Source organism: Podarcis erhardii (assembly GCF_964252035.2).
Source record: "Podarcis erhardii genome assembly, chromosome: 11".
Lineage (NCBI taxonomy): Eukaryota > Metazoa > Chordata > Lepidosauria > Squamata > Lacertidae > Podarcis > Podarcis erhardii.
Genome location: NC_138501.1, coordinates 53,681,949 through 53,697,190, shown reverse-complemented (window position 1 = coordinate 53,697,190; position 15,242 = coordinate 53,681,949). Strand labels below are relative to the sequence as shown.

Below are 15,242 nucleotides of genomic sequence, written 5' to 3'. Positions count from 1 at the left end.
TTCCCTTGATCTAGATGCTATACTCCTATTGACCTGGACTGCGGAAATCTGGGAAGCAGGTAACAATGGAGTATCTCCAGCCGCTGCACCTGAAGATAGCACTGTCCACCCCAGTGCCGGATTTATGCATAAGCATCTTAAAAAGCAGAGGCATCACCTTGCCAACAAAGGTCTGCATAGTTCAAGCTCTGGTTTTCCCAGTAGTGATGTATGGAAGTGAGAGCTGGACCATAAAGAAGGCTGATCGCCGAAGAATGGATGCTTTTGAATTATGGTGCTGGAGGAGACTCTTGAGAGTCCCATGGACTTCAAGAAGATCAAACCAATCCATTCTGAAGGAAATCAGCCCTGAGTGCTCACTGGAAGGACAGATCCTGAAGCTGAGGCTCCAAGACTTTGGCCACCTCATGAGAAGAGAAGACTCCCTGGAAAAGACCCTGATATTGGGAAAGATGGAGGGCACAAGGAGAAGGGGACGACAGAGGACGAGATGGTGAGACAATGTTCTCGAAGTGACCAGCATGAGTTTGACCAAACTGCGGGCGGCAGTGGAAGACAGGAGTACCTGGCATGCTCTGGTCCAGGGGGTCATGAAGAGTCGGACATGACTAAACAACAACAACAAAACAAGCTACAGGTTTGGGTCCCACACTCTTGGGGCCCCCCAAAAAATTAAAGGAAAAAACACCTGGTTGCACATTTCCAAAATATAAGATAAAAAACAAATAAAATAAAAGCTACATACAGCAACAGTGTTTTGTGTTGTGTAGGTTCTTATGATGTAAGTCATGGGCCCCGCCTGTTGGCCTGCTCCCTCAAATATCACTGGTTTGCTCCTTTCTATATATAGGGTGCCTACATTCTGCATGGACTGGTTGCAGGGCAACATGCAACATGCAGACTGCAGTGGAGCACAGATGAATGTAGGTCGAGCTGTTGTACCTGTTATCTAATATTAAAGAGTGCTTGTCGACTGATGATCAGGCAGCGTAGACTAAGGGTAGGAGTCTTACGCGTACTGACTGATTTCATTCAGTACATTATTTATTTATTTTGATCCCATTATGGCTTGAGATACCTATTAAGTCCATAAATTACCATATAGCATATATTCAACACAGAAAACAGTGGCAATTTGTTGTTGAGAAAGGACGGCTGGACATAGAAAGGGCCCCATCACCTTCAGGAACTGAGGGCCTCATCAAACCTAAATCCGGCCCTAGTCCACCACCATCTGCTGACTTACGCAGGATCCAAGAGGATCCACAAACTGCTGCAAATGGCCCCAGGTAACCCAAGCAAGTCTGCCAGCCAGCCATTCTGTGCGTTAGTATCCGATCTGGGAGAAAATTCCTTCGAAGCCACAAATAATGCAGTAAACTGGGACAGCAACGGCCACCCACGCAGCCCATCTCACAGAGACATTTGTTTGCATGCAATTCCACAGGCCCTCCCCTTCCTAGCGGGGAAAAATGACCCAGGATGGTTTCTAGGGATTTAAAAGGAGAGGAATAACTTTTTTTTCCTGTTCCCAGCAATCTGCAAGACTGAAGCAGCCAGCTATGCTTCATCACCAATGTGTGATATTTTGCCTTTTTGGCGGCTTTTCAGCTGCTGCCTTGTGTAGTGATGCAGAAAGGCGGTGTACAAATTAAAAAGTGAAAGGAACATGAAACAAACTCTCGCTTGAGCCCAGCAACAACAACAATAATTTATTATTTCTACACCGCCCATCTGGCTGGGTTTCCCCAGCCACTATGGGCGGCTTCCAACAAAGATTAAAAATGTCACACATTAAAAACTTCCCTGAACAGGGCTGCCTTCAGATGTCTTCTAAATGTCAGGTAGTTGTTTTTCTCTTTGACATCTGGTGGGAAGGCGTTCCACAGGGCGGGTGCCACTACTGAGAAGGCCCTCTGCCTAGTCCCTGTAACTTGGCTTCTCGCAGTGAGGGAACCGCCAGAAGGCCCTTGGAGCTGGACCTCAGTGTCCGGGCAGAACGATGGAGGTGGAGACGCTCCTTCAGGTATACTGGTATAGGGCTTTCAAGGTCAGCACCAACACTTTGAATTGTGCTCGGAAACGTACTGGGAGCCAATGTAGGTCTTTCAGGACTGGTGTTATGTGGTCTCGGCAGCCGCTCCCAGTCACCAGTCTAGCTGCCGTATTCTGGATTAGTTGTAGTTTTTGGGTCACCTTCAAATGTAGCCCCAAGTAGAGCGCATTGCAGTAGTCCAAGCAGGACTATCCCTCACGACAGCTGTTTCAGGGAAAGGCTTCCAAAAGCTTTGCTTCCTTTGGGGGTGCACATGAAGCGCACACCCAGGCTGCCACAACCCAACCCAGGGTCCTTCCTAACGGAAGCACCTTCCTAAATGAAGCACCCAGGAAATTTCAGCCACAGCCCATATCAACGGGTGCTTAACCCCCTCCTGTGCCTGCCGATTCTTCTACTCCTGCAAATGGGCCACAACAAGTGTGCCCCGTGCTGCCGCCACCTGCCAAAAGCACTTCCGATTCATGTGGGCAGCAGCACCCCAAAGTTCCATCCCAAATTGTTTAGCACTTCTGGGGGCTGGACTAAATGACCCCGTGGGTGCCCTGCCAACTCCAGTGGCGCAATCTGGGATTACTCCAACGGCTTCCTGCTGCACATGCAAATCGCCAAATATGTGGGTGGGGTGAGAGGAATGGTAGCCTGTTCTGGGGGGGGGGGGCAGTGTCTGCCTGGTAGCCCCATTCCCTTATCTGCCCCTTCCATCTCCTTATCTCCCCCCAAGCACGTCAAACAGCTCAGCTTCTCTCTCTCTTGAATAAACAAGGCAGGGATCCTCGCCTCCATCCCTTAATTCCAAAGGGCACTTGTTTCCTACCAGGAATTTTAGTGGAAGGCAAAAGGGGTGTCTGGGAATTGTCACCTTCGCTGCCTCTTAACATCCTTAGAAGGCTTCTTGAGCTCCCAGCATCCATATTGGGGAGCTGAAGCAGATCCTACCACCTTTTAACTCTGTGTTCTTCCTGTGTTGTGAATGACTGAAGCCAAACAACAGCTGCATGGTATCTGAAGAAGTGTGCATGCACACGAAAGCTCATACCAAGAACTGACTTAGTTGGTCTTTAAGGTGCTACTGGAAGGAATTTGTTTTGTTTTAACAGCTGCATGATTTGCCTGTTTGCAGCAGTGTTAGAAACTCATATAATCTGGAGGAATGAAGAAATCCCGACAAAAGAACAGTGGCAAGAGAAATTGATGGACTATGCGGAACTGGCAAAACCGACGCACAAATTACGTGATAAGGACAACTGTGACTTTAAAGAAGAATGGGAACCTTTTACAAAGTACTTAAAAATCAACAAAATGAGTTGGACTCCTTGGCAGGTTTTGAGTAAACATACACAAATTAATTTGTTAACGTAACAGATGGATAATTTAGAGATTTTTATAATATGCAGAGAACAATATGTGTTAATAAACCAGAAAGAGGAACTGAGGGAAGTCACAGAGGGGAGGAAGGGAGGATATGTGGGGGAGGGAGGGGGAAATGGGGGATAATACAATTGTTGAAATAATTTGTTATGTGGAAATAATCAATAAAAATTTATAATAAAAAAGGAACTGATATAATCGAATGGCCAAATGGCTCCTTAAACCTAGGTTACTGTCGCTACAATAGAATGTCTAGGCTCTTTAAAAATAAAAAAAGGATTTATTATTACTACTACTACAGTTGTACCTTGGAAGTCGAATGGAATCTGTTCTGGAAGTCTTTTCAACTTACAAAACATTTGGAAGCTCCTGCAGCCAATTGGAAGCCCCACTGGACGTTCAGCTTCCGAAAATCGTTCAAAAACCAGAACAGTCACTTCTGGGTTTCGATCATTCGGGAGCCAAGGCGTTCCATATCCAAGGTAGGACTGTACTACTATTATTATTATCATTCCTATACCACTTTATATTTTAAAGAAATAAATCTCACAGCCCTTTACAATACATTACTACATCAAATAAAACAATCCAGAATAAAACCAATTCAGGCTTCAAGGAAACTATTTCAGATCCTTCTCTACGTGACATTTTGCTTTCCCCAGTCGCCATCCTGGCATCCAGAGATCTCCACGTGGTCACAATTGGACCCACACCAGTTGCAAAACGCGCCTGGCTAATTTCTAAGGCTGGCATGGAGAGGGTACTGCAATAAACCAACGCTAAAGCTTTGCTAGCAGATCTGATGCTGTAAGATCTCTTACAGACATCGGAAGCCACCTTATACTGAATCACATCACTGTTTCATGTAGCACAGCTCTGCCTGCACCGGCACAAGGAATTGTGGTCCTCCAGATGTTGCTGAACTACAACTCCCATCATTGCTCACCACTGTCTCTAGATGGCCCACCTCTGATCTATACTGACTGGTGTACATCAGTGGTTTCTCGTGTCCCCCTGGGATGCTCCCCAGAGGAGACATCGGGGATTGGAGCAAAGTCCTTTCGTTTGCAAAGTGCTCTGCCACTGAGCTACACAAAAGTCTGCTGGATCAGGCCAATGGCCCATCTAGTCCAACATCCTGTTCCTGCCCCAGTCGGAAACCTGCAAGCAGGATTTGAGCACAAGAGTCTTCTCCCCTCCTGTGGTTTCCCAAAAATGCTGCCTCCAGCTGTGGAGAGCAGTGCAGAGCCATTGAGGCTGGTAGCCATCGATAGCCCTCTCCTCCTCTGTGAATCTGTGCAATCCTATTGTTATGAAGGTTGCTCAAAATTCCCCAGCCGTATTTTGCTACTGGCATGAGTCCAGTTGCGACTACATGGGAGATTTCTGAGCACCTGGTTGGTGACCACAGTTTGAAATCCTCTGCTTTTGTCCACAGTTAATACCTTTTTCCATTTCCACTGTGTGTTTTTCTCCTTGCATATTGGGGCAAGTGAATTGTTGTAAAAGCAAGTTACAGTCAAGCGATGGACAGGGAACGCTCGGATTGCGAACGTGATCCATGCAGGATGCAAGTTTGCAACCTGCAGAGTTCGCAACCCACAGGAACACATCTGCGCGCGCATGGGTTGCGATTTGGCACTTCTGCGCATGCACAAAATGTTATTTAGCACTTCTGCGCATGTGTGACCGCCGAAACCCAGAAGTAACCCGTTCCGGTACTTCCGGGTTTTGGCAGTCCGTAAGCCAAAAAGGGGATGCGGGTGGCGCTGTGGGTTAAACCACAGAGCCTAGGGCTTGCTGATCAGAAGATTGGCGGTTCGAATCCCCACGACGGGGTGAGCTCCCGCTGCTCGGTCCCTGCTCCTGCCAACCTAGCAGTTCGAAAGCACGTCAAAGTGCAAGTAGATAAATAGGTACTGCTCTGGCAGGAAGGTAAACGGCGTTTCCGTGCGCTGCTCTGGTTTGCCAGAAGCGGTATAGTCATGCTGACCACATGACCTGGAAGCTGTACGCCAATAAAGCGAGATGAGTGCCACAACCCCAGAGTCGGTCATGACTGGACCTAATGGTCAGGGGTCCCTTTACCTTTTAACCCAAAAAAACACAACCTGAACTGTGTGTAACCCGAGGTTTGACTGTAGTTGAGATCACAGAATTGGAAGGGACCCCCAGACATTCCGTTATGGCGACCATAACCTAGATTTAAGGTGCCATCTGGTGCCTATCTTAGATATCTGAGTTTCTAACACTGGTCCCTCTTCTGAGCAGCGGCAAGATTTCAGGGGGCTCCAGGTGCTCACTCAGGTTTGTGTTTCTGTTAGGAAAACCCGAGGCACGGCGGCTTGTGTCTTAAGACAAATTTATGGATAAATGTGCCAACATTTCACAAGTTTCCATTTATGAAAGGCTTTATAAATAACTTCTCCCTGCTCCAACTGAAGCTCCCAACAGAGGCCACACACTGTGCTCCTCGAGGCTAGAAAGATGCACAGAGTTCTGAAGTCCGGTCGCTGCATCCAGGAAGAGAACGTCCAGCCTATTCTTGGCCCAAGAAAGCAGAAGGCGTTTGGGGCTGGACCATCAATCAGCTGGCCGCCTGGCTGATCTGACAAATGCTAGCATGCTGGTTCAGAAAAGATTTACACTCAAAATATTCTGCGAAGCGCAAACACAGGCCCTGTTGGACTTCCTCAGCAAAGTTAAGCAGGCACGCAGATTCAATTTTGCAGCAAGAGAGAACTCACCCTGCAATTCTCCAGAGTCTTGACCTTTAAGTATGTCATACACGGCGGACAGAAAGCACCCCAATCCCTTAGAAAGTGAGAGCCCTTTGGCATGCGCTTTGTTTAAAGCGCCACCACGTATGAAGGAGCTGGAAACCAGCACTTTGTAACAAGCGACGGACGATCTGCACACCGCGTCATCTTTCTGACAAAGAGAACATACAAGATCTGAAGCAGCCCAAACTGGTTCATTTCTTCTTCGCAGGCAACAGTCTACTTCATCAGATGCATGCGGTGGGGAGGAGGAAGAAGAAGGCAGTCGCAAATGGGCTTAGTTACACCCGAAAACAAACGTTACACATGGGAAGGAAGAGCTAAATATAACGAGAACTCACACACCTTGATGGACAAAGCACTGAAAAATACCGGGAACACAATTCGCAACACCAATGAGAGCTATATTATTATTATTATTATTATTATTATTATTATTATTATTATTATTATTATTATTATTTTACATGAAGGATGTGCCCGTCATCCTTGCCCAAGCCTGGACGAACTCAACCAGATTGGTCCAGAGAGTCCAGCTCTGTGATGTCCTGAGACAGCCATGCTTGCACACTGTTCTAAGGATAGAAAACCCAAGTGGTTTGTAAATTTTTACCACCCTTAAGATCTGAATTGCAATGGAAGTTAGGGTAAGTGCAGTTGATTCTCTCGAGCGTGTCCCGGATCATGGTGCCAACCCAGCTAAAAGGCAGCTTTTTTTGTGAGTGTTTCTAGGATAACGGAATCATCTGAAACAGGTGTCTTCCAAGAGCGGAGTCGCAATCGTTTGGCAGAACCGCCAAGCAATTCCAGTACTGTTCCCAAGCTCTCCCAAACCAGGAATCAAGCCACGGGGATCAGCTCCTTCCCTCTTGATGCATCGCAGGTTTTGACAAATCCTAAATTCTCACCGAAAACCAGCTCCTCCCTCCTCCATCCCACCACGAGAACAAAAAGTAATCGTAATTACAGGCCTGGCAGATTCAGGATAAGAAGGAGCGCAATCTTCCCAAACAAAGCAAGTCTAAAATTCACATTCCGTGTTTTAATTCAGATAGGAGCAAGAAGGCAATGGGTGCAGCTTAGTGGCGAGCAAAAGATAATCTCTCTCTCTCTCTCTACTGGTAGATCTCTGGGTGATATACAGTAGATCGGCAAGGAATTCTGACTTCCAGCTGTTCAACAATAGTAACAACAAATGACCACCTCCCAACCAAATTATGCTGGTGAAACGAAGGACGCTTGAAATAACCAGAAATGGATTTATGCATGAAAGAACCGAGCGGTTCTGTTCCCATGCGCAAAACAAGTCCCAGAGTCCAGAATTCTTTCATTCTAAGTGTGAGGCATTTGCAATAGGATCTGGCTGGTAGATTTGGAGGTTTTAATGGGAAAAAACAAAGTTGACCCCTCAAGCCTGAAGTCTGCTCATCCCTGGCATAAACTACCTTCCAGCTCTAACTCTGGAACACAGCTGTCAACCTTTCCCTTTTTTTAAGGGAAATTCCCTTATTCTGAATAGGATTCCTTGCAAGAAAAGGGAAAAGTTGACAGCTATGCTCTGGAATGCTCCTGAGTGACTGTAGAGGTCCTCCGGGCAATCGTTTCTTCCCAAATGATGGGGCAAAAAAACAGGCATGATGGCAGGCCTGACTCTTTAAATACAGGCACGTCGCAACCATGTATAAAAATGCATGTGTATCTCAATCAGAAATGTTCCTTATTTGCTATGCATTTTCCAAATTGAGATGGATAGATAGATAGACAGACAGACAGATAGATAGATGCTGGACATTGTGAAATTGTTACATTGTTAAAATGGAATGATTTTTTAAAATAATAAAAATAAAATGCATGCATGGGGGAAGACCTGATTTAAAGCGTAAATTTAGCATTTGGGTGGGGGAGAGGAATGGTGACAAATGCCCTCTGCCCCCCTGGCATCACTTCGCCCTCGAGACAGCTCCAGTGCCACAAGCCAGCCTGGCTGAGAGAAAAGCACCTTCACACGGCGCGTAGTTAAACTATGGAACTCACTGCCACAGGAGGCAAAGTTGCCCAGTCCTTTTAAAAAGCAATGAGCAAATTCATGGAGGAGCAGACTATCATTGGCCAGTAGCCACAATCACTACGTTCTGTCCTCCACAGATGGAGGCAGCAAGAAACCAGGAGAAACCAGCTTGCCATTGTATGCAACAACGGCAGCAAGGATACTCATCGCAAAAAACTGGAAAACTCAAGATCTACCCACACTGGAAGAGTGGCAGATGCAGCTGATGGACTATATGCAACTGGCCGAGATGACTGGCAGAATCCGTGATCTGGGAGAAGAGAAGATGGAGGAAGACTGGAAGAAATTCAAGATGTATCTACAAAAACATTGTAATTTGGTTGAATGTTAAGAAGGATGCTAGATTATAAAAAATTGGCCACCACTAAATTAGATTTAAATTGGATGATAAGTGAGATTAAAGAAAATATAAAACTTTTTGGAAGAAGTGCTAGATTATATTTGAATGAGTGGACATGAGATTGTAAACAAGTTGATAATTTGTCTGGAAAAAACTCTTAACGATGCAAATGGGAGCGGGAGACGTGAGGGAGTCCAAAGAAGTGATGAAATTATGTTTGTGACAGAAGTAAGACTGTTTATTATTTGTGCATTGATATTTAAAAACTTTAATAAATATTTATATATATAAAAAAAAGAAACCAGCATGCCATTGTGGGCAAGCGCTGCGTGGCTCAGTGGAAGAGCATCTGCTTTGCATGCAGAAGGTCCCAGGTTCGAATCCGGGCACCTCCAAGAAGGAAGTGGGGAAGACTGAAAAGAGTCACTGCCAAATCGGCGCAGACAGCATGAAGGTAGATGGACCAACAGAAGGCAATTTCCTACGCAGTGGGGAAAGTGTGATGGGGGAGGTCCCATGTCCCTTCCCCTTGTTGCATGTTAATTCATCTCCCCTACTTTATAGGACAGCCTTCCCCAACCTGGTGCCCTGCAGAGATTTTGGGGTACACCATGCATCAGCAGCTGGAAACATCTGGAGGCTGCTATAGAATTCCAGGAGCCGCCCAGTCCGGACAGAGCAACCTGGACCCGGTCTGGAAGGAGCACGTGGGATGGAGGTTTTCAAATACCAGTTGGGTGGCCATCTGTCAGGGATGCTTTCACTGCAATTCCTGCATCGCAGGGGGTTGGACTTGATGACCCTTGGAGACCCCTTCCAACTCAACAGTTATAGTACCCAATCCTTCTGGCAGAGGAAGGGAAAAGGAGAACTAGAGCGCTTTGGGAATTGGGATGTTCTCGGGGGCAAAACATCCATCCTGAAAGGAAGCTCTAGGAACCCGGGGAAAAGTGCATAGAGGGAGTAGAAAGAGCAGCTGTTTTCAGATATCTGAATGTATCCCCAAAGAAGGGAAATGAATAATCTCACACGCCGCTGTCTGCAGAAGCAGAAACAAAAAGCTATGGGTCATCGCGAACGCTGCTGTTCTACTTGTGCCGGACACTCACTTGGCCAGCAGAACTTTCTTTCCCTCTCTCCTGAAACCTCCTGTGCACCCCCAAAATCTGTTCCGGGGGTTTGAGGGATCCTCCGAAACAGATTTTGAGGGTGTGCAGGGGAAGAGCAGGAGGGGGAGTCTTGCTATACAGGCAAAACTCCCCAAGAGCAGCATTGGATACGATGGTTTTAAACTGCCCAAAATTCATTTATGGCATTTCTATTCCACTTTTTCCCATCCAAGGTGCTCAAGGTTCATGGTACATGGTTCTACCTCCCTCTTAATTTATCTCCACAACAACCCTGTGAGGTAGGTTAGGCCGAGCGTGAGGAACTGCCCCAAAGTCACCTGGTGAATTTTATGGCCGATTGGGAATTTGAACCCTGGTCTCCAGGGTTCTAGCAAGACACTCTAAACGCTACACCACACCAACTGAAATAGTTGGCTAAAAATCCAAGATTCCGCCACCCTAAAAACAACTTTAGCTGTAGCTCAGCCTTGACATAAACAGTGAGAGGAATTGTTTTTTCCAGGGAAAAGGCCCTAACAGCTACCTGTGGAGGTACAAGTGGTCCTGTCTCAAAGAGAACTTTATTTGATGCCCTGGTTCTATATATGAAAAATGGCACATTTAAGGCAACAAGGAGACATTACAAAACATGGAGAGGGTATATACAGGGGGTAGAATACCAACGGGAAAGAAAATTGATTTGAGAATAAATCGGCAGCATATTCTGGATTCTGGGAGGCACTGGGGGCTATTTGGGAAGCTAATGCAAAGGTTTGGAAGGAAGATGGAATGAACAGCGGCAAAAGGAGGAATTTGGGGTCAGCTCTCAAGAGGCTTGCAAATGAACCAAACTATATTTTCAGAGACTGGCAGATTGGCGCTGCTGGATCCTTCCTAACGGGTTTGACATACAGGTTGGAAGCAGCCTAGAACTTTTGGCACCCCAGAATTAGAGCACGGGCTCTTGAGAATGCAGCGCTGTTGTCTCGACATTTCAAAATATTTCTCCAGTCCTACAAACTTTAATAACTGGAGGGGAGGTCAGGATTCTCGCAGACCAGCACCTAGAAAACCCTGCCTCCTCGATCATTTGGTAACAATACATACAAACAGGACTGACAACCTAAGAGTGTCCTTGTCAGCCAAGCTCTTTTCGAGGATACTCCATTGCATTCCTTCCACCCACCCAGTTTCCCCATTTCCACTACCCCACCTACAACTGTCACAAGACCACAGCCCCTAAGGACGCTAGTCCTCATGGGGGCTATTCGTTGTTTTTCCGGCCACATGACCCAGGGCACTCGAAATAAAGGGAACTGTTGTCAGGATGTGGTGGGGGAAGTAGCTAATGGGGAAAGATTAAGCATCTTTTAAAGAATTAAAAAGAACTGAGAGATTGATGGCCAGTTTGTGAGGCAGGCCTGAGAGTTGGAGAGGAAGAAGTTGGGGCTCATTTGCCCTTCTGTAAAAGATCCAAAAGATCTCTGAGCCACTGGAGAAAGAGATGTCAGCGCCAAAGTTTTCCCTCTAGCAGCTCCGAGGGCGCAGAGGAGATCTGGGGGCGCAATTGGGATGCGAGGGAGATGTCCTTTTTAGAGTCAGCATAAAAGCACCTTGGGGTCCCGTCGAGGGGCGCACACTTGCATGGGGGGTTAATGACACCGAGATTTGGGGTTCCTGCTGCCTACCTGCTTGAACTGCTCTTCGTAGGTCCACTCGTGGGGCTGCTGCGGCGCCGGGGGCAGCGGCGGCGAGGCGAGGCGCGGCGCATGTCGGGGCGCGGTGGCGGCGGCGCCTCGGTCCTCGTCGTCCGGCTCGTCGTCCTCCGCTTCCTCCTCCTCGTCTTCCTCCTCCTCGTCGTCGTCCTCGCCGCCGCCACCGCCCTCCTCCTCCTCTTCCTCGGGGCGGCGGCGGGCGGCGGCCGGATCCGGCGCGGGGCGCGGCGGAGGGAGAGGGAGCGCTCGCCCCGAGGGCAGCAGCCCCGCGCAGCGCCCGGCGGCCGGGAAGGGGCGCAGCGCCAGCGGGGTGGCCGTCGGGCAGGCTCCGGCGGCGGCGGGGTGCGGAGGCGGCGGCTGCGAGGCGCGCAACGGAGGCGGCTGCCCGGCCGGGAGCGCCTGGGGGTGGGGGCCGCCGCCGCCGCTCCGGGCCGGGGCTGCCTGGGCGCGGCGCAGCTTCTCCTCGAGGCGCGCCGCCTGCGCCCGCTGCAGGTTCTCCATCACCGCCTCCAGCCGGAGCCCCCCGGCGGCGCCCGCGCCGCGCCCCGGCGAGCACGACGATGCCGACGGCGAGGAGAAGGCGGCGGCAGCCTGGAAAGAGAGAGAAAGAAACGGGGGGGGGGGGCGTCAGAAGGAAGAAAGGACGAAGGAGCCGAGGAGGAAGAAAAGGAGACGGGGTGGGAAGGGGGGGGGGAGAAGGGAAGGCGGAGGAAAGGGAAGATGGTCCTCGAAGGGCGCCGGGGTGGGAAGGGGAAGGAGCCCAGGGCGTGGGACTGACCGGGGGGGGGGGTCAGGAAGGAAGGAAGCCGCCCGGGAGCGTCCGCTAGGGGACCCACCCACGGTGCCGTCGAGAAGCGCGCGCGCGGAAACTTCACAAGGAAAGCGGGGGAGAACCTTCCCTCCGCCGTCAAAAGAATTAAACTGGACGGGAGAGGCTGGAGATGGTTGGGGGGGGGGGACACGCACACGTGAAGCCCTCCAGAAGTTGGCTTTCCCAGTAACCCGACGCTCGCTTCCCCCTCCCACCCTTTAAAACAAGCAAACAAACTGCTTCCAAACTCCACCCGCGCGGTGGGGAGTCCGGGACCGAATGGCTGCCCGCCCCCCCCCGGGGGGGGGGGGTACGAGGGGTGCGGACCCGGCGCCGCTTACCAGGGCGGATTTGGTGGCGACGCGGGTGTTTTCGCCCATCCTTCGCCTCTCCGTTGCGCACCTGGCCGCGCTGGGCGAAAAAATGGACTCAGACTCGACGGGGGGGGGGTGGCGTGTGTGTGGGAAGCGAGGGAGGGAGGGCGACCGCCTGGCCGCCTGAATGTAATTTTAATCGAGACCTCCGCGCTGGCGTTCGGGGTTGGTCCGGGGAGGGTTGTTGGGGGTCTGCCCCTCCCCCTCCTCCCACCCCCCTCGAGGCATGTGTCAGATGCGTCCGAAATATTTCTCTGGATTCGGATCCTGCGCCTTGTGGGCGAGATCGGAGGGGCGGGCGGAGGGGGGGTCCTGTTTTTCTCCCTCCTCTTCCTCCTACTCCTCCCCCCCCCTTTGCAACAAGTGGCAGTAGAAGCAAGACTGACCCCTTCCTCCTCCTCCTCCTCCTCCTCCTCCTCTCCTTCCCCACCCCCAGCAGCCGAGAGATCCCCATTTGCTAACAACACGTCAAAGGGAGTGATAAATGGCAGGGGGCCGGCTGGGCTGGGCTGGGCTGGCGGATCGCCCGAGGGGGAAATTGCTCCAGAGAGAAGATCACCGACGGACTAGCCGGCCGAGACTCCCTGGGCGCACCTAATACCTGGGCGGAAGAAGCTTCCTTCTCTCCTTCCATCAACAAGCAAATACTGACAATCCCGGGTGGATTTTGTGACTCCTCTAAAAAACCAGAGCCACCTCTGTGAAAGCTGATAGTCCCCTAATTTTATTCCAAAGCAGTCACTTGCATCATAAGCCACTTGAGTTGGATTTTCTCCTAGAAAGGTGAAATAACAAGCAAACCTTTCCAAGCGAAGTGGAGTCCAGTAGCAAAGGACCTCTGCCCTCCACTTTTAAAACACTTGGTACATGTGGGTGAGGGATGCCGATGGCGCTGTGGGTTAAATCACAGAGCCTAGGGCTTGCCTATCAGAAGGTCGGCAGTTCGAATCCAACGGGGTGAGCTCCTGTTGCTCGCAGTTCGAAAGCACGTCAAAGTGCAAGCAGATAAATAGGTACCGCTCTGGCGGGAAGGTAAACGCCGTTTCCGTGCGCTGCTCTGGTTCTCCAGAAGCGGCTTAGTCAGGCTGGCCACATGACCCGGAAGCTGTATGCCGGCTCCCTCGGCCAGTAAAGCGAGATGAGCGCCGCAACCCCAGAGTCTGCCACGACTGGATCTAATGGTCAGGGGTCCCTTTACCTTTACATGTGGGGGACCTGTGGCACTTAGCTCTTGCATTCCAAACCCCATCAGTCCAGGCTGGCAGAGTCAGTGGTCAAGGGTGATGGGAGCTGTAGTCTGGCGGCACGTAGAGGGCCCCGGGCTCAGTGGTGGAGCATCTGCTTGGCATGCAGAAGAAAGGAAGAGCCTGCTGGATGAGGCCCATGGCCCACGGAGTCTTGCATCCTGTTCTCACTGTGGCCAACTAGATGCCTGTGTGAGACCAGTGAGCAGGATTCGAACACAGGTGCACTCTTCCCTCCTGCGGTTTACAGCAACGGGTATTCAGAAGCTGTGCTGCCTCCAGCCGTGGAGACACAGCAGAGCTATGCTGGCTAGTAGCCATTGATAGCCCTCTTGTCCTCCACAAATTTGTCCCATCCTCTTTTAAAGCCATCTGGGTTGGTGGCCTCCTGTGGCAGGGAGTTCCACAGTGTAACTTTGTGCTGCGTGAAGGACTTCCTACCATCTCTCGTGCTGGAATAAAATTATGCCTCTCAAAATACCTCATTTACTACCTGTCCATAAGAATAAGAATAAGAATAAGAATATTTTATTTATATCCCGCCCTCCCCAGCCAAACCAGGCTCAGGACGGCTAACATCATAGTATATAATACACAAAATCCAATTGAAACAATCCAGAACAAAACATTACTGAAGAAAGTCAAACATAAAGTATATATTCAAAGCAACAAAATTAGCAGGAAACTAAAACGTTTTCTTAAAGTTTTCCAAATAAAAAAATTACAAGGGAGAATTACAACCATGGAATGCACATTTAACACAGCAAAGGTACCAAAAATGAAAACTAAAAAATCCTAAGGCCCTAAACCAACACATCCCATGCTACCCCTGTGCGTAAAGCCAATCCGTTTAGCTGGAAGCTAAATTCGGGACTGGAAATGCATCGGCAAAGCCTTAGAAACTGGCTGTTAAGAGTCGCAAGGAAGGAAAGAGGGGACAGTGGATTAACCCAGCCACCCTAAAAGCACCTTCTGCGGATAATTCTCCCTTCTGACACTTTGTAGGGAAACGGCTGGGCCTCTTCTTATCCAGTGGCACATAATCTATAAGGTAATCTATATTTATAGAGTGTCGGTTGTCCAAGGATCTCAGCAACTGGAGTCTATTATTTAACCTGCACTGACATGGACATTCGTTGTGAGCAAATAATAATCTGAAGAGGGTCTGGAAGCAGCAGGAGGTTTTCGGTGAAGCCACAGTTTGTCATGAGGAATCTGTAGTACATCCATCGTCAGGGGGTGTGGAACCCAGAGAAATAAAACCACTCGGGTTATAGATGACATTCATCACAAACTTTGCTTTATTTGTATCTTGGAAGTGGCTCAAATGTTCGTTGAAACAACAGCATAGCATTTCACAGGCTTTGCATGGCA

The 15,242-nt window shown here is 49.5% G+C and overlaps 1 protein-coding gene across 1 annotated transcript in view; it reads right to left on the bottom strand.

The window, feature by feature from the left end:
* ARID3C (AT-rich interaction domain 3C) overlaps positions 1–12,916 on the bottom strand; it is a 119,509-nt gene extending 106,593 nt beyond the window's left edge. The window contains exons 1-2 of the mRNA XM_081881523.1: positions 12,592–12,916; positions 11,413–12,030 (exon numbers count right to left, since the gene is read on the bottom strand). Of these exons, the coding sequence (XP_081737649.1) occupies positions 11,413–12,030; positions 12,592–12,630 (657 nt within the window). The 5' untranslated portion in view covers positions 12,631–12,916. The remainder of the gene's footprint in view (positions 1–11,412; positions 12,031–12,591) is intronic.
* Positions 12,917–15,242: the final 2,326 nt, after the last annotated feature.